This window comes from Podarcis melisellensis (assembly GCF_964234715.1).
Source record: "Podarcis melisellensis genome assembly, chromosome: 2".
Lineage (NCBI taxonomy): Eukaryota > Metazoa > Chordata > Lepidosauria > Squamata > Lacertidae > Podarcis > Podarcis melisellensis.
Window position 1 is genome coordinate 108,256,028 of NC_138529.1, and position 21,464 is coordinate 108,277,491.

General features: G+C 44.4%; 2 protein-coding genes across 2 annotated transcripts; both read left to right on the plus strand.

Moving 5' to 3' along the window:
* Window positions 1-749: 749 nt before the first annotated feature.
* Window positions 750-5,673, plus strand: LOC309361094 (vomeronasal type-2 receptor 26-like; the record flags this gene model as incomplete). Its single annotated transcript, XM_081896047.1, has 4 exons — window positions 750-907; window positions 2,425-2,652; window positions 3,938-4,064; window positions 4,769-5,673. The coding sequence occupies exons 1-4, from the start codon at window positions 836-838 to the stop codon at window positions 5,671-5,673; spliced, it is 1,332 nt and encodes a 443-aa protein (XP_081752173.1). The 5' UTR covers window positions 750-835.
* Window positions 5,674-8,032: 2,359 nt separating this feature from the next.
* LOC309365103 (zinc-binding protein A33-like) lies at window positions 8,033-17,683 on the plus strand. Its single transcript, XM_081903262.1, has 4 exons — window positions 8,033-8,214; window positions 9,491-9,592; window positions 10,737-10,832; window positions 16,923-17,683. The coding sequence occupies exons 1-4, from the start codon at window positions 8,130-8,132 to the stop codon at window positions 17,444-17,446; spliced, it is 807 nt and encodes a 268-aa protein (XP_081759388.1). The 5' UTR covers window positions 8,033-8,129; the 3' UTR covers window positions 17,447-17,683.
* The last annotated feature ends 3,781 nt before the right edge of the window (window positions 17,684-21,464 follow it).

Below are 21,464 nucleotides of genomic sequence, written 5' to 3' on the forward strand. Positions count from 1 at the left end.
CTACAATGTTTATAACGCAGTCTATGTTCTGGCACATGCCTTCCATGCGCTCGTCACATCTGTATCTAGCCACATGATGCCTGCAGAAGACAGAAGAGTGGATTTTCTGAGCATAAGCCCATGGCAGGTAAGAGGGAGAGGGAAAGAGAGCCATTGTAGGTGAATTTTTTAATCAAATTTTATATATCAATATTAGGGGTCGACTGTAAGGTTTTGTGTTCATGTAGTGTTTTCTTTCACTTAGGGCTCATTGTCAGCGAAGCTCAGATGCTGACAGGAGGAAAAGAAGCAGGTATAGGGAGAGAACAGTGGAAGGCAGACGTTGGAATGCAGGAAACATTCTCTCCCAAATCTCGCAGGATCTCAAAAGTGGCTGAGATGTGAAAGATACTGGAAGAGAAAGTGGGGGCTTCCGTGCTGGGGGAGGGGGAGGAGCTCAGTCCGGGCAACTCCATCTTCTGGGGAGGACGATGAATAGAGGAGCTCAGTCCTAGTTTGTTGTTTTAGCAATAAATAAAGCAATAAATTAACAGCCAGAGTCCTCTCGCGTTTGTGGGAGAGACCAAGCCATAACATTCATTCAGACTTTCCCTTGCCCCACTGCTTTCCCCAGAAAAAAACACCAACTGGGTTCTCTCTGGATTGTTTGTTCCAATTCATCACTAAAGAGTGGATTTTCCAGAGGAAAGCAGTGGGACAAGTGCAAAACTGCTTGGACCTGTACCTAGAAACTGTGGGACAATCAGGACAAGTGCAAGTCTGGATGACCCGTTAAACTCTGGCCACTTGCATTTTTCCCTATACCACTAGTGAGGGTCTGTAGCACAGCAGTAGAATGTCTGCTCTGCATGCAGGACTTCTGAGGTTAATTCCTAGCTTTCCCAGTTCAAAGGATTCAAGTAAGCAGGTGAAGAAGTGCCTCTGCCCGAGTTCCTAAAGAGGCAACGCTAATCAGAGGTTTTTAAAAATGTGTCCAGATAGAGAAGTAGCCAGGCTTAGTATAAAGCTGTTTCCCGTGTTTCTAAGCCAGCTCCAATTTATGATAGTATCTGCCTAAGGACGCAGGTGGCGCTGTGGGTTAAACCACAGAGCCTACGGCTTGCTGATCAGAAGATCGGCGGTTCGAATCCCTGTGACAGGGTGAGCTCCTGTTGTTCAGTCCCAGCTCCTGCCAACCTAGCAGTTCAAAAGCATGTCAAATTGCAAGTAGATAAATAGGTACCAGTCTGGCGGGAAGGTAAACGGCGTTTTCGTGCGCTGCTCTGGTTCGCCAGAAGTGGCTTAGTCATGCTGGCCCCATGACCCGGAAGCTGTACGCCGGCTCTCTCGGCCCATAGAGTGAGATGAGCGCTGCAACCCCAGAGTAGGTCACGAATGGACCTAATGGTCAGGGGTACCTTTACGTTTACTTTACCTATCTGCCTAAGTCAATAATTCTGAGCTGGTGATCTGGGGCATAAAATGGCTGTTGGTATGCCAGATGAAAAAGGGTACTTGAATAATGCAACCCACCGAAGTGATTCCTCACTGTGTCCTTCCTGTTTTCTGTTCTGCTTTTGGCCTCTGCCCCTCCATGTGTCATTCTGTCGCAATTCTTCATTGGTTGTGATTGATTGATTGATTGATTCATCTGCTCACTCCTGCTAATTCAACAGAGTCACCCCTTGTCAAGAACCCGGCCTGTGTAAACTGGGGGTTACAAACCCCACCAATTATTTATAATTACACAGCTTAAATAAAGTGTGTCTCCCGTTGCTAACCATTTAGGCTAGATTCAACTAAATTGCTAATCTATTTACTAAAGTCCTCTCTGACCAGTCTTCAGGTTCTGCCTGGAAATCTGTATTCTCATTGGACTGTAGCAAAGGACTAATGATTTTGAATGACCACTAAAGGACCTATCACGATTTGACCCATTTCAATTCTCTTGTCCCATATAAAAGCAAGAGTCTACTGTTAACTGCCATAACTGAAATCTTTATAGGTTTTTTTTAAAAAAGAAACTGTAAATCTAATTCCTCTTGGAAGACAATCCACTGAACCCACAGTTACATTATAACTTTTCTGGGAACAGTCAGGAGAATAATAACAGGTTCTCCACCATTTTCACACCGAAAAGGTGTTCATACCATAAGAACATTGTTCTATTTAATGTTTAATTAAAAATTTTCTTCTACGAATCACTTTTCTAGTGAAGTGTGTGTAGCTGTGGAACTGAGCAAAACAATTGTTTTCATGAATTCCTCCCCCCCCCAAAAAAAATCATAGATCCAAACTTGTTTTCACTTGTTTCCACACTTGTTGCCACATTCAAGGACTACCTCAGTTTCTTTCAAATAAATTTTTAAAAATGAAGATTGGGATGGAAGAAGAGATGAAGCTAATTCATTTACAGATGTTGAGACTCTTTCTCTCTCTTACTAGCTCCCCCCTTTTCTGAGAAGCGTCCGTTTCAACAGTACTACGGAGGACGAGGTGCATTTTGATGAGAATAGAGAGCTGGTGGCTGACTACGATATTGTGAATTTGGTCACATTTCCTAACCAAACTGCCGTAAGAGTGAAAGTGGGGAAGTTGGAGACCCAGGAGTCCTCAGGTCTAGAGATGACCATCGACGAAGAGGCCACTGTGTGGCCCAAATGGTTCAACCAGGTGGGGAGTGTATTCGTGTTTTATGCTGTCCTGTAGTAGCTGGGAGCACAAGCTGAGAGCTGGAAGATGTACATTTCAAATTACAGTGGTGCCCCGCAAGACGAACGCCTCGCAACACGAAAAACCCGCTAGACGAATGGGTTTTCCGTTTTGGAGGCGCTTCGTAAAATGAATTCCCCTATGGGGTTGCTTCGCAAGACGAAAAAAATCTTGCATCCCCCTGCGGGGGTTTTTCGCTTTTTTCACCCTTTTCTTAAGCCGCTAAGCCGCTTATCAGCTGTTCCGCTGATAAGCCGCTTAACAGCTGATCGCTGGAAGCCGCTTGACAGCTGTAGCGCTAATCCGCTAAGCTGTCAATGGGCTTGCTTCGCAAGACGAAAAAACCGCTATACGAAGAGCCTCACGGAACGGATTAATTTCGTCTTGCGAGGCACCACTGTACCGTATTTTTTGCTCTATAAGACTCACTTTTTCCCTCCTAAAAAGTAAGGGGAAATGTGTGTGCATCTTATGGAGCAAATGCAGGCTGTGCAGCTATCCCGGAAGCCAGAACAGCAAGAGGGATCGCTGCTTTCACTGCGATTCAGAATTATTTTTTTCTTGTTTGCCTCCTCCCAAAACTAGGTGCATCTTGTGGTCTGGTGCGTCTTATACAGCGAAAAATACAGCAAAAGTAAATGTAAAAGCTGGTCTCAGCTGCAACCTCACATTTGTTATTTAAATATAATAATGCTGTATGATTACTGGGGGTACACAGGGGTACACATACCCCTAAACATTTTGTGAATCTAAGTTTGGTCTCATTGAGAAGCAGTATTTCAATGTGAGTAGGAAAATGAGAGTACCCCTAAACTTTATTTTTAAGAAAGAAAACACTGGATATAGATATAGATCATTTTCTAAGGCAAGAATGAGGAACCTGATCCAGTGGTTTGGACTCAGTCTGACCCTTATGTTCTCCCTCCCCTTATGGTTTTGATCTATGGGTTACTTTTAAAATGAGGCTGCATTTTAAATTGCATTTTAACCTGTATTTTAAATTGGTTTTTCCCCCCACTATTATGAATTTACTGTAATTTTACTGGTGTTAGCCACCCTGAGCCTGGCTCTGGCCGGGGAGGGCGGGGTATAAATAAATTTATTATTATTATTATTATTATTATTATTATTATTATTATTATTATTATTATTATTCAGTTTTCTAAGACAGAGAGCAGAATGGTATAGTACCTACAGAGAATGCAAGAGCTCCTAAAATACTGTTTGTTTTCTTGATGCCCTTTAGACAAGGCCCCATTCCACATGTTCAGAAAGCTGCCAGCCTGGATCCAGCAAAGTGGTACCAGAAGGACAGCAAATTTGCTGCTATAAATGCGCCCCATGCCTAGAAGGAGCCATTTCTAGTCACACAGGTAAAACAGCTTTGAAAGAACAGCAGGCTCTGAGGGATGAAGAGCAAGTTCACTGTGAATGTACCGGTAATCATAATAGATCTAAAAAGAGACATTTGGAAAGAAATCTCAAGACTTGTCATGAGTTGTTTCAGTGGTGCTACACTGCAAATCACAAAACTGCAATGGCAGAAAAGCTGTGCATAGACTTGACCCCACTTTGGTTTGCAGTCATGACTTGTAAATCTGGATCAGACCTGATTCATTCCACACCTGATCTGACCTGCACTGAATTCAAATCCAGATTGTGATCCAGTAAATACAAATCTCCTGAAAAGCCAATTGACTGCACTGCAAAACCAAAATGGCCATTGATTTCTTCTTTTTAAAAAACAGAGACATGAAATTTTGATCCACAGCAGCCCCTGCAGAGGGGATTAGTTTGCTAAATTTGGTATCTGCTGGACGGTGTAGAATATACTCACAATGCAGACATACCCACACACAAACACAAGATTAAATGATGAGACAGACACAGAAAACCGAACCCAGCTGTAAAGAAACCTTAAACCTCATAAACTCACTGTGCTTATGAACTGCAGTACAATTCAGAATATTGAATAAAATTACTAAAAAGAAAAAAAGATGCTCCATTTAGGTAGGGAATATATTGATGATACAGAGATTTCTGTGGTTTGATGTACAAAAATAATGTTTTCTTTCAGATGCAGATCAATGTCATCAGTGTCCAGAAGATCAATATTCAAACAATGAGAGGGATCAGTGCTTCCCCAAGACTATAGTCTTTCTCTCCTATGAAGAACCCCTGGGGGTCACCTTGGTTTTCTTTGCCCTATTCTTGTGCCTAATCACAGGTACTATTTTGGGAATCTTCATTAAAAACCAAGACACTCCACTTGTTAAAGCCAACAATCGAAACCTCACTTACATCCTCCTCGTTTCTCTCCTGCTTTCCTTTTTGTCCTCCTTTCTTTTCATCGGCCAGCCTCAAAAGGTCACCTGCCTTCTCCGCCAAACCATCTTCAGCATCATCTTCTCGGTTGCCGTCTCTTCTGTGCTGGCAAAAACTATAACTGTGGTTTTGGCATTCATGGCCACAAAACCAGGGAACAGAATTAGCAAGTGGGTGGGAAAGAGTCTGACAAATGGCATTGTCTTCTTTGGTTCTGTCTTTCAGTTTGGCATCTGTATTGCCTGGATCGGAAGTTATTCCCCCTTCCCAGAACTGGACATGGATTCCCAGGTCAGACAGACAATTCTGCAGTGCAATGAAGGGTCCGTCACTATGTTTTATTCTGCCCTTGGCTACATGGGCCTTCTGGCTGCCATCTCTTTTACAGTTGCTTTCCTCGCCAGGAAGCTCCCTGGGGGTTTCAACGAAGCCAAGTTTATCACCTTCAGCATGCTGGTGTTTTGCAGTGTTTGGGTCTCCTTTGTGCCAACTTACCTTAGCACCAAGGGGAAATACGTGGTGGCTGTGCAGTTCTTCTCCATCTTGGCTTCCAGTGGTGGGCTCCTGGGCTGCATCTTCCTTCCCAAATGCCACATCATTGTCGTCAGGCCTGATTTGAATACAAAAGTGCACTTAATGATGAGAAGGAAAGATTAAGGTTGTGTTTTTTTTATTAAAAAAAATAAAATTATTGAATGATTTTATGTTACAAAAAAATTACAACCGTACAACTACTAAATATAATTGAGAAATAAAAATTGCATACACCAATATTTAGCTTATTTGTTATTTACCATCTTATTTCCTTCCAAACATTCCATACAAAAACACACATATGTACAGACACCCCCCCAAAAAAATGATAATAAAGAAAATAAATATTTCCCCCTTTTATCTTACAAAATCTTTTCTTCAATTTTGACTTCATGTCAAGTCCCTTCACATATGTTTTATCTTACAATCGAATGTACACAAAACAATAAACATTTCTATATTATTTTTCCAATACATTCTGAAGGATTGTTGTGTCAAATGTACTACTCAACTAAATTTCATAACTATGTATGTGTGTATGTGGACTTTCAGATTTTTTCAAAACTTTGATTATTCTTATCATGGAGTAGCCATCTTCCTTCCAAGGAATGTCTCTGAGTACATGCCATGTCACCATGAAGCAGCAGAAGACCCTTCCTCCCCCACAACAAACACCCTGTGAGGTGAGTGAGGTTGAGAGACTTCAGAGAAGTGTGACTGGCCCAAAGTCACCCAGCAGCATCATGTGGAGGAGCGGGGAATCAAACCCGGTTCACCAGATTACAAGTCCACCACTCTTAACCACTACACCACGCTGGCTTTCTGGAACTGCTGGTTTTGGAGGCATTCAAAAAAGAGGTTTAGATTCAACAGCAGTCAGGCTGCTGATCTCTGCCTACAGGGACCTGTATTTTTGTGGCAGTGATACTACGCTATAAACTCTCATCTATAGTACTGGTGCTTTATAAATATAGTAACAATTTTGACAGCCTTCAGTTTAAAAGAAAAGGGGTGAAGTTCTTCACATTTATTTATCCTCCACCCCAAAAGGTAAATTGTATGTTAAGAATTCTCCCATAACATCTGCACAATGGAATCAGTAAAGATGCAACACAGTCTCACACATTGTTCTCATAATTTAGACTCTGCAGTTATATTTTCTCTTGGTTTTTCAGCTCCTCTTTCTCTAAGGACAATAACTGATTATATTGTGGAGGCATGGGACACCTTGGTGCACACTGACAACCTTATTTTTCAGCAGCCAGTGGTGGCAAAGGAAACTGCTTTCCAGGGTTGTCCAAAGGCATTTTTCCGGCTTAGGCAAAATACAAGATGATACTTATGGTCAGCTGATAGTCGCCCACAGCTCCGCTAAACATGGTCCAAGTTCAGTGCCTGGTTCCGAACTTCAATGTCTAAAACTCCTGGTAGAGGACAAGGATCCAGAGATCACGCTAAGGGTGGCCAAATTCTGTGGGACTGCCATAAAACTTAGGGAACAAGCCGTACTACCAAAATGACTAAGGTTTTAAATGACAGTTTTAGGTTATATTTTAGTGATCAGGATTTTATATATATATATATTAACTGCCATATCTGTATTGTCTCTGTTATACCCAATTGCAATTCAATGTATTCCTGTTGTGTTTTATGATTTTCCTGATATTGTGAGCCATAACTGGTCTGTGACCATAATAATAAAAATTCAAGTTCAGTGCCCTTCCAATTGTCCCATAGGAAAGCATGACATGACTTGGGTGAACTCATGTCTGACTCTTCGTGTCCCCATGGACCAGAGCACGCTAGGCACTCCTGTCTTCCACTGCCTCCCGCAGTTTTGTCAGACTCATGTTTGTGGCTTCGACAACACTGTCCAACCATCTCGTCCTCTGTCGCCCCCTTCTCCTTGTGCCCTCCATCATTCCCAACATCAGGGTCTTTTCCAGGGAGTCTTCTCTTCTCATGAGGTGGCCAAAGTATTGGAGCCTCAGCTTCACAATCTGTCCTTCCAGTGAGCACTCAGGGCTGATTTCCTTCAGAATGGAGAGGTTTGATCTTCTTGCAGTCCATGGGACTCTCAAGAGTCTCCTCCAGCACCATAATTCAAAAGCATCAATTCTTCGGCGATCAGCCTTCTTTATGGTCCAGCTCTCACTTCCATACATCACTACTGGGAAAACCATAGCTTTTACTATACGGACCTTCGACTGTTTAAAGTAGGGTTTCCCAAATGTGGGTCTCCAGCTGTTTTTGGATTACAGTTCCCACCTCCCTGACCACTGGTCCTGCTAGCTAGGGATGATGGGAGTTGTAGTTCAAAAACAGCTGGAGACCTATGTTTGGGAAACCCTGGTTTAAAGTAATATGATATCCCTTTAAATTTTGTATAACTGAGCAATTTCAGTGAGAAATGTCAGAGGCTGGCTCATCCCGAAAATAGTTGAATTTAAGAGTTGCATGACCACTTCCTGTGTGGGTTCTTCCCTGACGTTTATCAGATTTTCAGAGCTTTGAGGAATCATTAGTTCCTTTTCTGGAGGGTGGTGCTCTTTAAGCGAATAAGTCAGATCAAATAGTTGATGAACATGGCGAATGAAAAGCAAAGGACAACTGGACCAGAGAGAGGAGAGTTGCCCGCAATACCGCCTCGTGCTCAGGCCAAAGGTACGGATCAAAATATTGCTTTTGGTTTTCAACCGATGTAGCTAGCTAGCCTTTCTTTTAAGTTTCAGAAAAAATATTTTGTAAATACATTAACAGAAAAACAAACATAAGGCACAGGGCAAGTACTTGACAGACAAGTGAGAAGTTGAAGGACAAATGAGGAGGAGAAGGGTCATGGCTGTTGTTTATTTTCAGCTGAGGGGAGCATAGAGCAAGTTACTTGTCCCAGACGTAGCTAGCAGGGGGTCAGCAAAGTTTTTCAGCAGGGGGCCAGTCCATTGTCCCTCAGACCCTGTGGGGGGGCGGCCGGACTATATTTTGGAAGAAAAAAGTAGAAAAATGAATTCCTATGCCCCACAAATAACCCAGAGATGCATTTTAAATAAAAGCACACATTCTACTCATGTAAAAACATGCTGATTCCCAGACCGTCCATGGGCCAGATTTAGAAGGTGATTGGGCTGGATCTGGCCACTGGGCCACCGGAGGAAAGATGCATCCTGGTTGCTGGGGGGAGGGGGGAGGAAGGTAAATTACTGAGATTCCAAGAACTAGAAAATGAAACAAACGCAGGAGAATTGCACAAAAGGGTCGCAGCTGGTGGGTAGGGACAGCAGCTCTTAAGGCAACTTCTGTTGCCTGGTGTACAAAGCACACACTTGTTAGTCACAGCTCTGACTCGTTGACTAAAAACACTAAAAGGGAGCAACTGTTTCATTTCACAGAAATTTATTGGAAAGCGACCTTCATACATGGTTTCGTAACGTTCTTTTTAGGAGGTTCAGATGCTTTTTTTTTTTTAAGAAACGAAAGCTCACCGTCCGGGGATCCTGATAGCTGTGGGGTCTGTGGTCACTGATGGAGGAACGGGGGTGTGGAGGGAGCGGACCACCCCCTGCACGACTATTCCAGTAGGGTGCCATCGCGGCAGCCCCCCTGGACACACGCCAGGCGGCGGGTGCCATGCCCCCACAGGCAGCACGCCACACCCCCAAAACACATGCCACGCCCTCGTGGGTGGCCAGCCATGCTCTCGCCTGCTCTCCGCCCCCGGTAGCGGAGCATGCAGCTGCGCCACTGTCTGTAGTGGCCCCATGTACTATGACTGTAGGCTGCTTATTTCCGCTCAGTCACGAACCAGATGTGGACCGACTTCAACTTCAGATCAAGTTACACCACCACGTGCCCTTAGATCATGAAAGCTCTCAATTGGCTGCTAAAGGTTTCACGTACACTTTCTGTATTGTTGAGTTTCACACCATTTGGTTCTCCACAGATCCTTCTTCTTCCATGTTCTTCTGGCCTGGAATGGTTTTTGGGGTTTTGCTGGCAGTGAGCGTCGCTCTGAAGTGCATTTTGATCTTCATGATTTTGTCTGGTAATTGTACAGTTTCGTCATGTAGTCTAAAAATAGGAGCCAGGGCTAAAACCCAAACACCAGCCTACTATGTACAAGAAGACTGAAGGCAGCCCTGTTTAGGGAAGTTTTTAAGGTTTTTGTTTTGCTTTGGCATGGCTGTTCTTTTCTTTTTAAAAAAATTGGAAGTTCGAAAAGAGCATAACTATATGTGCATCAAACATGGTGAGTCACAAAGAAAAAAGAGAAACAGAACCCGTGTACAGTGGAACCTCGGTTCATGAACTTAATCCATTCCTGAAGTCCGTTCTTAAACCAAATCCGTTCTTTAACTGAGGCACTCTTTCCCTAATGAGGCATCCCACTGCCGGTGCCCTTCCACCATTCGGCTTCCATTTGTAGACCAAGGTAAAGTTCGCAAACCGAAACACTACTTCCGGTTTTGCAGAGTTCATAAACCGAGTTACCATTGTATAAGGGAAAACAAAGGGGGGTGTTTGATGTTTTATTGTGTTTTTAATGTTGGAAGCCACCCAGAGTGGCTGGGGAGGCCCGACCAGATGAGCGGGGTATAAGTAATAAATTATTATTATTATTATTATTATTATTATTATTATTATTATTATTATTATTATAATATTTCCTAGCCGATCCTCTCTATGTTCCTCTGTAGGTCTATGACCAGGGTTCCATACACACCATACATTTACACAGGGCTTTTTTTCAGCTAGAACTCACTGGAACTCAGTTCTGGCACCTCTCAGGCGGGCTCCATCGCCCTTATAAGAGAACAAAGGGAGGTGTTCATGGTGAGTTCCAGCACCTCTTTTTCTAGAAAAATAGCACTGCACTCACAGTACCATACAGTCAAAACACAGCCGTCCACCACAAAGAATATTGGGAATTGTAGTCTGCTGAGGGTACTTGGGAATTGTATCTCTGTGGGTGGTAAACTATACAGCTCCCAGGGTTCCTTTTTGGGTGTGCATGCTTTGAATGTGCTTCAGAGTTATGTTGTGGGCACCACCTTAAATAAGAAGATGTATTTTGGATGATAGACAGACTGACATTCTATGTATAAGAAGAGCTCTCTGCATGACGGCAAAATGGATGAAAGCCTTGCTCTGATGCCAAGCTTTTTTTTTTTTGCTTTTTTTTTTTTAAGCTTCCAAGGTTCCTGCTGAGAAAACAAATCCACATGAGATCCAGAGTTGTCGGCAAAAATGCATCCCTTGCAGATCACCTAACAGCCACCTGACAGGTAACCCCCTGACCTTTTGGTACTTCAGATGCATCCATTATATGTAACTACTTTGGCACCAGATACAGAACTCAACTCCAGGTGCAGAAGTGACCCGGCTAAGGGCCCCTCCACATTTGGGAGTGGATAAAATGTTCATTTGAATTGGTAGTCTCTTAGAAACTCCCTCCACCCACAGCGAGCGCAATGCCAGGACATATTTTGTCCCTTTCTGTTGACAGTCAGCTTTCAATGCAATATTTGATGGCACTGTTCACTGTGATGGTAACCAGCTTCTGAGTCTAGTGCCTACTTTCAGTTCTCTCCCACTCATCAAATGCAGATATAGGAAGGTATCAGTTCCGTGCCAGTTTAGCTCTGTGGACAATACCTGCGCACACCCCAAGCCACTATGGTCCCATTCTTCTGCAGACATAGGAGGATGTGTTTGAGTGTCAGTCTGGTCTGATAGCATAATTTGGCTCTTGTGGCTCAGACCGCATCATGCAATATGACAGGCAGGCTTACTGTAGCTGCAGTTGATGCTCCTATAACTGTATGGATTAAAGAGCCCTTTTTTTAAAAAAAAAAAAAGGCCATTGTTGTCTGCGATTGTTGCTTTCATATTATCATGGAGGAGCCGAATAATGTTTACAAATTTATCTGGGCAGCCAATTTTCAGAAGGACAGTTCACGGGGCATTACTATTTACAGTGTTGAAAGCCTTAGTCAGGTCAATAAACTCCATATACAGGGGTTGGTTTTGCTCTCTGCATTTTTCTTGAAGCTGTTGAGTGGTGAAAATCATGTCCACTGTCCCCCTAGAAGGCCAAAAACCATTTTGGGATTTAGGAAGGGTCACCTTGGATATTGTTACGAGACGGTTTGCTAAGATCCTTGCAAGAATTTTGCCAGCTGCAGCTAATAGAGAGATGCCTTAGTAGCTCTGTCACCTTTTTAAAAGATACTGATAATTTTGGCATCTCTAAAGTCTGCTGGGATTTCTTCTCTTTCCCATATTTTTTCAATGAGCTTGTGGAGTTGTTCTGTAAGTTCAATTCTGCCTACTTTGAAGATTTCAGCAGGTATCCCATCAGGTCCACTGGCTTTGTTGTTTTTCACTTGGTTAATAGCTGTACGCAACTCTCCCAGATTTGGAGATACAGCAAGCTCATCTCTAATTTGTTTTTGCGGAATTTGTGAGAGGCCCTTAGCAGCTACGGGGAAGTTGTGGTTAAGGAGATGTTAGTAATGTTCTTTCCAGCACAGTGCAATAGCTTCTTTATCTTTTAGAAGTGTGATACCGTCTGCTGAGCGTAGGGGGCATATGCCATGATTTATTGGCCCATAGATGGTCTTTGTGGCTTTAAAGAAACTCTGTGCATCATGAGTGTCGGCTAAGTGCTGGATCTCTTGAGCTTTTTTTTAACCACCAGGTGTTTTTTAGTTCTCTGGTTCTTCTTGGAACCTCAGCCTGTTCAAAAGGAATAGACCAAACAGGAAGGGAGGAGGAGTAGCATTGTACATAAAGGATGTGTACACTTGTGATGAAATCTATGAACTGGAGCATGAAAAGCAGATTGAGAGTATATGGTTAAAATTGTAGGAGAGAGAAACGACATTGATCTTACTGCGGGTGTCTGCTATAGACTGCCAAGCCAGACTGAAGACTCAGATGATGCCTTACTAGAGAAGATTACCAAACATTCAAAAAGGAGAGGAATAGTAGTCATGAGGGACTTCAGCTTCCCCACTTTGAGTTGGGACTCAAAGTGTAAGGTCTGATGAATTCCTCCATTGCATCATTGACAATTTCATTTCCCAGAAGGTGGAAGAAACAGCAAGGGGATCATCTATTTTGGACCTGGTCCTCACCAATAGGGAGGAACTGATAGATGAAGTGGAAGTACTTGGAAACTTGGGAGAAAGTGATGATGTTCTCCTGGGTTTCAGGAAACAGAGGCGAGGGAAAATTGAGTGTAGTTGGACTCACACTCTGGACTTTAAGAAGACCAATTTCTGAAAGCTGAAGGAGCTACTGGGTGTGATCCCGTGGTCAGAAATACTCAATGAGAAGATGGGAGTTTCTAAAAGGAGAAATAGTGAAGGCCCAAATGCAGACAATACCAACAAGAAAGAAATGTGGGAGGCATCTAAGGAAACCGGTGTGCTGCATAAGGAGCTTACAGATGAGTTGAGAGTTAAGAAGGACATGTATAAGAAATGAAAAAAGGGGAAATCACAAAGGAGGAGTATACACAAGTAGCCAACAGTTGCAGAGGGGAAATCAGGCTGGCTAAAGCTCAGAATGAACTCAGGCTTGCAAGAGTGGTTAAAAATACAGTGGTACCTCAGGTTACATACGCTTCAGGTTACATACGCTTCAGGTTACAGACTCCTCTAGCCCAGAAATATTACCTCGGGTTAAGAACTTTGCTTCAAGATGAGAACAGAAATTGTGCAGCGTCAGCACAGTGGCAGCAGGAGGCTCCATTAGTTAACGTGGTGCTTCAGGTTAAGAACAGTTTCAGGTTAAGAACAGACCTCCAGAACGAATTAAGTTCTTAACCCGAGGTACCACTGTAATGAAAAAGGTTTCTTCAGCTATGCCTTAAGTAAGAGGAAGAACAAGCAAGTGGTAGGTCCTCTGTGTGGGGAACACAGAGAAATGCTATTGGTTGACAGAGAAAAGGCAGAACTACTTAACACCTACTTTGCCTCTGTCTTCACCCAAAAGGAAAGTGATACCCAACCTGGTGATAACAGAATAAATGATGTAAGGAGGGAGCTGCAGCTCAAGATAGGAAAAGAGGTAGTAAGGGAACACCTAGCTACTTTAAGGTAAAGGTAAAGGGACCCCTGACCATTAGGTCCAGTCGTGACTGACTCTGGGGTTGTGGCACTCATCTTGCTTTATTGGCCGAGGGAGCCGGCATACAGCTTCCGGGTCACGTGGCCAGCATGACTAAGCCGCTTCTGGCGAACCAGAGTAGCAATTTACCTTCCCGCTGGATCGGTACCTATTTATCTACTTGCACTTTGACGTGCTTTCGAACTGCTAGGTGGGCAGGAGCAGGGAACGAGCAATGGGAGCTCAACCCGTCGCGGGGATTCGAACCGCTGACCTTCTGATCGGCAAGTCTTAGGCTCTGTGGTTTAACCCACAGCGCCACCTGTGTCCCAAGCTACTTTAAATGAATTCAAATCTCCAGGGCCTGATGAGCTGCATCCAAGGAGCTTGCAGGTGTAATTTCAGAGCCTTTGTCTATTACCTTTGAGAATTCTTGGAGAACAGGTGATGTCCCTACAGAATGGAGGAGGGTAAATGTTGTCCCCATCATCAAAAGGGCGGGGGGAAAGGAAGACCCAAGTAACTACCGACTGGTGTGTTTGACATTGATACCCGGGAAGTCCTAGAACAGATAATTCAATGGTCAGTCTGTGAGCATTTAGAAAAGGATGTTGTGATTACTAAGACCCAGCATGGGTTTATCAAAAATAAATCATGCCAGCCCTGACATTCTCTCTCTCTCTCTCTCTCTCTCTCTCTCTCTCTCTCTCTCTCTCTCTCTCTCACACACACACACACACACACACACACACACACAGAGAGAGAGAGAGAGAGAGAGAGAGAGAGAGAGAGAGAGAGAGAGAGAGAGAACTATCCTCCAACCAGAGAAGCAACGGGCATAGTCAGAGTTCAATGAAATATTCCAGCCAGGTAAACATTCTGGTTGTGATGTGTGACAAGCAAGGGGTGTGGCCTGGGGGAGTTTATAGGGCCAGATAGAGAGTCCTGGAGGGCCGCATTTGATCCCTGGTGTTTCATTTTTATGTAAAAAAAGGTAAAGTTTCTATCTACCCACTTTTACTGAACTCAGTTTGGGGGCAGAGGGAATCCGCATGCCATAATAATTGCTTGTAAAAGTTAATCTGCATTCTGTTCCTCTGAGTATTATTATTATTATTATTATTATTATTATTATTATTATTATTATTATTATTATTATCTTATAGCCCACCCTGGGTTGCCCCAGCTACTCTAAGCGACTAGTGTGATAGTTAAACTGCATATTCATATTCTATGTTGGGATACTGCCAGGGAGACATCGACCGTCACTGCCTCCAGCCAGACTCCGGACGTCCATCGATCCCCCGTAGACGTGCAGTATCAGCAATTAGCGACACGAAGCCTCAGAAATAGATTGCCACATTCTTAGGCTGGTGCACACTCTATCAGCAGAATTCACACAGCAAAAGTTGCACAGCAGGAGAGCATAATTTAGAAAGTTTATTCAACGTTGGTCAGAACAAAGAAAAACATGACCGCCTGCTAGCGTGTTCAGGCACAGAGAGAGAAAGGAAAGCAATAGCAAACATAAACATCCTGTGAACAGGAAATGTAATCATCATTTGAATATAATGACCGCTCCCCGCTTAAAACGGTGGGCGCCCTTTGCGTGGACGCATGTAACCCCTAGATCTGGAGCGGCTCCAACAGCATAGGCTTGGCTTTGCCTTCCCTCAGGTGGGATACCTGGAGGTCTCTGCCTACCTCAGTCAGTTGTCCAATCCCACCTGGGGGAAGCGTTGCCAAGGAGACCAGGCCAGGTAGGGGAGGGATTACCTGCCCGCACAATAGAGGGAGGATCTTACCTGGGAATCCTCACTTGGCTCCAGAGCTTCTCCCACCCTACCCACCCTCAGTTAATGTCTTATTTTGCAGGTTAACTTTTCTTCACAGGTTTTGCAGGTTAACTTTTCTTCACAGGTATGCGGGTGCTGCTACGTTAAGGTCACTGTTAAAGGGCCGGAAAGGAATTTCCCTGCATTGGCAGGTTTTGCCTTTCCCATAGCAAAACGTCACAACTTTGGCGGTATCAGGCCTTGGGCGGAATCCTTTAGTCCATCTTCCTCTTTGCGGCGGTGATACCAGGGTTCCCCATTAAAGGGGTTTTCTGAAGGGAGGCTTTGACCGTACGCCAAAAGGTCGTCATTGCTCTCCCCTGCGGTGGCGGCGTAATGGGGGGCGGCTATCTCTGCTTGAACACATGTTCTCCAGAGCCGGCCCACCCACCCCCACACACACACTGGATAACCCTGATGCTCCCTAGGTCCCCGGCTGGGGACTGGGGAGGGAGAACGCCCAATGCCTGAGCCAAGGTCTACCCACATTTGAAATTTAATAAAGTTGTGGCCAATTTAATCCCATAGCACATTGTCTTGAGTCGTTATTCCACATGACGGGGGGACCGCGGGGGATCTGGGGACTCTGCCTATCCATGCAATGCTGTTCTTTATGTCTCCCATCCCCAAGATTCACTTATGTATCAGGTGCCATTGATTTTTATTTTTTGACACTACTATACTTATATCTTCTATAAACTGAGGGCTCCTCTGAGATTGGTGGCTTTGTTTGTTTTTCCAGGGGGATTCAGCAACAAAACTTTTGTAAGTCAAACATTGAAAGCAAAATGGCATAGCCAATACTACCATGAGAACAACTAATCATGAACGTACAATAGAAAAGGGGGTCTGGAGAAGTTCTGACATGCATTAGTTGATCTTCTGCTTATTAAAAATAGTCTTTCCAAACATATTTTCTCTTGCTTGGTCACCATCTTTTTACCCACTGGGGCAAATTTTGTTGTTGTTTAGTCGTTTAGTTGTGTCCGACTCTTCGTGACCCCATGGACCAGGGCATGCCAGGCACTCCTATCTTCCACTGCCTCCCGCAGTTTGGTCAAACTAATGCTGGTAGCTTTGAAAACACTATCCAACCATCTCGTCCTCTGTCGTCCCCTTCTCCTTGTGCCCTCAATGTTTCCCAGTGTCAGGGTCTTCTCCAGGGAGTCTTCTCTTCTCATGAGGTGGCCAAAGTATTGGAGCCTCAGCTTCAGGATCTGTCCTTCCAGTGAGCACTCAGGGCTGATTTCCTTCAGAATGGATAGGTTTGATCTTCTTGCAGTCCATGGGACTCTCAAGAGTCTCCTCCAGCACCATAATTCAAAAGCATCAATTCTTCGGCAATGGCAGATTAAAGAACCTCATTTTTAATCTTTGGTTCTAGGGACTGAATAACAGGTTGTGATCTCTTTTTCCTCTTCACAGCCAATTTGACTCTGGATCCAAGCACAGCTCATCCCCAGCTCTACGTATCAGAAAACCTGAAGAGTGTGAAATGGAGATACATGAAACAAAGTGTGAACAGTAGTTCTCTGAGATATGACTTGTTGAACAGCGTCCTAAGCCAGCAGGGCATCAACTCGGGGAAATTTTGCTGGGAAGTGGAAGTGGTGGAAGGGGGCGATTGGTGGGGTGTGGGAATCGTGAGGGAGTCTGCAAACAGAAATGGGAAAATTCTCCTTGCACCAGAGGGGGGATACTGGGGGGTACAGCATATTGATGGGCAGTACCAGTCAATTACTGCCAATCCTAGGACAAATTTGTCCTTGTGCCATCCCCCGAGTAGGATCCGTATTTCCCTGGACTACTCGGAGGGCTTGGTAGGATTTTTTGACGGTGATACTGATGCCCATCTCTTTACCTTTCCGAAAGCAAAATTCTCTGGGGAAAAGGTCCATGCCTGGTTCTTGATTTATGGGTGGAATGGGGAACTCACAGTCCGTCCATGAGAGAAAGGAGCATCTTAATCAAGAGTTACCAAGCTGTGGTCCATGATCTTCATTCAGATGATCCATAGCATTTATCTGGATTTGTGGTTGAAGACGGCTGGCGGAACATCCACCACATCAAATAGTCCTGTTGATTATAGCTTCTTTTATTTCTTATACTGTACAGGCGGTGGCTATTTTGGGCACGTCCAACTGATGCGTGGTTGCCGACGTGTGAGTCCTTTTGGACCCAGAAGAGGGCAGAACGGGGTGTAATGGGGACAGGGTGGGGCAGAACAGGGGTGGGGTGTAATGGGATGGGACGTACTTTTGTGTGGGGAAGCTGGGCTGGGAACGGAACCCCCAGGCAAAATGGTCGCTGTTTATGCTGTGTTGTATTGCGATTTGAATTCTATGGACTTGCAATTGCCACAACAGGCAGAAAAAGTGGCCGGCCAAGACCCTCAGCACTTTTCAAGGTGTCATAGAATAATATAAAGTAGAGTTGGAAATGACCCCAGGGGTCATTTAGTCCAACCCCCTGCAATGCAGAAATCACAACTAAAACACCCACAACAGATGGAGGTTTACAAACCTCCAATGAAGGAGAGTCCACCACTTTTCAAGAAAGTTTGTCCCACTGCCAAACTGCTCTTACTGTCCATGGGGGATGGGGGGGGAGTTTATGAACCCCTGTCTTGATGCTATCAGAGTCTCTCGACCCTGCTGTTCAAGGGCCTCAAACCGCTCTCTGGCTCTGTGGACGCTATACCTTTAAATCACATTCAGAACGCGTTGCCTTCAAAGAATTATGGACACTCTCATCTTTTAACATCATGCAAGGAATTGTATCTGTGAGGGGTGACCTACTGTGCTTGGAATTCTCTGATGTGCTTTAAAGGTTTAGTTACGGGCTCAGCAAACTTTTTCAGCAGGGGGTCAGTCCGCTGTCCCTCAGATCTTGGGGGGGGGCAGACTATATTTTGAAAAAAATAAGAATGAACGAATTCCTATGCCCCACAAATAACCCAGAGATGCATTTTAAATAAAAGGACACATTCTACTCATGTAAAAACACCAGGCAGGCCCCACAAATACCTCAGAGATAAATTTTAAATAAAAGGACACATTCTACTCATGTAAAAACACGCTGATTCCTGGACTGTTTGCGGGCCAGATTTAGAAGGTGATTGGGCTGGATCCGGCCCCCGGGCCTTAATATGCCTACCCATGGTTTAGTGTGTACAAAGCCTGGAGTATATGGCCTGGAGAGCTCTCATACAGGAACGTCCTTCATATCCCTAAACTGACATGACGGTAATTCCTTTACCAGGCAAACCCAAATGCCACAAAACAGCATGCAAGTTTTCAATTTCCCCAAGAACTCTTCATAAGATTTGTGATTTTCATCTCTGTTGTTTGCAACACTGTCTTGTCGTTAATAGGCACACCTCTCTGAAAATATTTATGTTTGCAGTCTATGAATTTATTGTATCTAAATAAAGGAGGAGGGGAGGAAGAAAGCCTTGGTGTTGGCTGATGTTATGGAGTCGTGTGTGGGAGTCGAAGCAGACATTCAAATGAGATTTTGTGGGGTTTTCCTGTTGCACCATGGACTATTGGTAAGATGAAACACACAATGGCTGGGCTCCCGTTTTCCAAAATATAAAATCCAGCTATTATCCACATCTGCCTACTTCTTTAAAACACACAGGTTTCTTGGTGGGTGGATTACAGAAATAAAGAATGGCAATAATAATAATAATAATAATAATAATAATAATAATAATAATAATGTATTATTTATACCCCGCCCATCTGGCTGGGCTTCCCCAGCCACACTGGGTGGCTTCCAACAAAATATTAAAATACCGTAATGCATCGAACATTAAAAGCTTCCCTAAACAGGGCTGCCTTCAGATGTCTTCTGAAAGTCTGGTAGTTGTTTTTCTCTTTGACATCTGGTGGTAGGGCATTCCACAGGGCGGGTGCCACTACCGAGAAGGCCCTCTGCCTGGTTCCCTGTAGCTTTGCTTCTCGCATTGAGGGAACCGCCAGAAGGCCCTCGGCACTGGAACTCAGTGTCCGGGTAGAACGATGGGGGTGGAGATGCTCCTTCAGGTATACTGGGCCGAGGCTGTTTAGGGCTTTAAAGGTCAACACCAACATTTTTAATTGTGCTTGAAAAGATACTGGGTGTCAATATAGGTCTTTCAGGACCAGTGTTATGTGGTCTCGGTGGCCGCTCCCAGTCACCAGTCTAGCTGCTGCATTCTGGATTAGTTGTAGTTTCTGGGTCACCTTCAAAAGTAGCCCCCCATAGAGCACATTGCAGTAGTCCAAGCAGGAGATAACCAGAGCACTCTGGTGAGACAGAGGGAAGGAGATTGGACAAATTCATGGATAGCCATAGCTATGTTCTCTCCATGGTCAGAGACATGAATGGCTGGGGATCACCAGGGCAAGTGTGTTTGCTGTCAGGTCCTGCTTGGGACTTGCCCATCAGCATTTGGTTGTCCACTGTGAGAACAGGATGCTGAAATAGATGGACTTTGGGGCTGATCCAACCAGGCTCTTCTCATGTTCTTGCTCTGGCAAGCAAATAGGAAGATAGCATCCTTTAGAGTTGGAAGGGACCCAGGGGTCATCACTTCCAACTCCCCACATTGCAGTAATCTCAGCTAAAGCAGCCATGACAGGTGGCCCTCCAACCTCTGCTTAAAAACCTCTGAGGAAGGAGAGGACACCACCTCCTGAGGGAGACAGTTCTGCTGTCAAACAGTTCTTCCTGTCAGAAAGTTTTCCGCATGTTTAATCAGAATCTCCTTTCTTGTACCTTGAAGCCATTGGTTCAGGTCCTACCCTCCAAAGCAGGAGAAAACAATCTTGCTCCATCTTCCATGTGACAGCTCTTAAGATACTTGAAGACGGCTATCCTATCTTCTCTCAGTCTCCTCTTTTCCAGGCTAAACATACCCAGCTCCTTCAAGCGTTCCCTGTAAGGCTTATGTAGTTTCCAGACCTTTGATCATCTTGGTTGCCCTCCTCTGCACACGATCCCACTTGTCAACATCCTTCTTAAATTGTGGTGCCCAGAATTGGACACAGTACTCCAGGTGTGGTCTGGCCAAGGCAGAATAGAGTGGTACTATTACTTCCCTTGATTGGGACACTATACTTCTGTGGATGCAGCTTAGAATAAAATAATAATAATAATAATAATAATAATAATAATAATAATAATAGTAATAATAATAATTTACTATTTGTAACCCACCCATCTGGATGGGTTTCCCCAGCCACTCTGGGCAGCTTCCAACATTCCCTGAACAGGGCTGCCTTCAGACGTCTTCTGAATGTCAGGTAGTTGTTTATATCTTTGATATCTGATGGGAGGGTGTTGCACAGGGTGGGTGCCTCTACTGAGAAGGCCCTCTGCCTCACCTTCAAAGGTAGCTCCACGTAGAGCACATTGCAGTAATCCAAGCAGGAGATAACTAGAGCCTGCACCACTCGGGTGAGACAGTCTGCGGGCAGATGGGGTCTTAGCCTGCATACCATAAACAGCTGCCCTGGACACAGATTTGACCTGTGCCTCCATGGACAGCTGTGAGTCCAAAATGACTCCCAGGCTTCGCAACTGGTCTTTCAGGGGCACAGTTACCCCATTCAGGATCAGGGAGTCCTCCACACCAGCCTCCCCCCTGCCCCCCAAGAACTGTATTTCTGTCTTGTCAGAATTTAACCTCAATCCATTAGCCGCCATACATCCTCCATAGAGTTAGCTTCTTCTTCTTCTTTTTTTTGCTGCATCACACATGACCCAGCATCCACAACAGCAGTTTATTCCATTTCCCTGACACTTCTCTATCTGTTAATCCCTGTATTATAGCTGAGCTTTCACATGACATAAAAGCCACTTGTGGAATGAATTGGAAGTTCAGCAGTCATTGTTTCGGGTGTGTGTGTGTGTGTTTGCAACACCCCATTAACCCAGAAAAAGGCAGGAATAAAGTGATAAAATTAGGGGTGGTATATT

Bases quoted from the DNA above. Each gene is read 5' to 3' on its own strand.
- LOC309365103 (XM_081903262.1), top strand. From the start codon at position 8,130: ATGAACATGGCGAATGAAAAGCAAAGGACAACTGGACCAGAGAGAGGA. The intron at 8,215-9,490 runs GTACGGATCAAA...GGTTCTCCACAG, and splicing joins GCCTCGTGCTCAGGCCAAAG to ATCCTTCTTCTTCCATGTTC. The intron at 9,593-10,736 runs GTAATTGTACAG...TTTTTTTTTAAG, and splicing joins GATCTTCATGATTTTGTCTG to CTTCCAAGGTTCCTGCTGAG.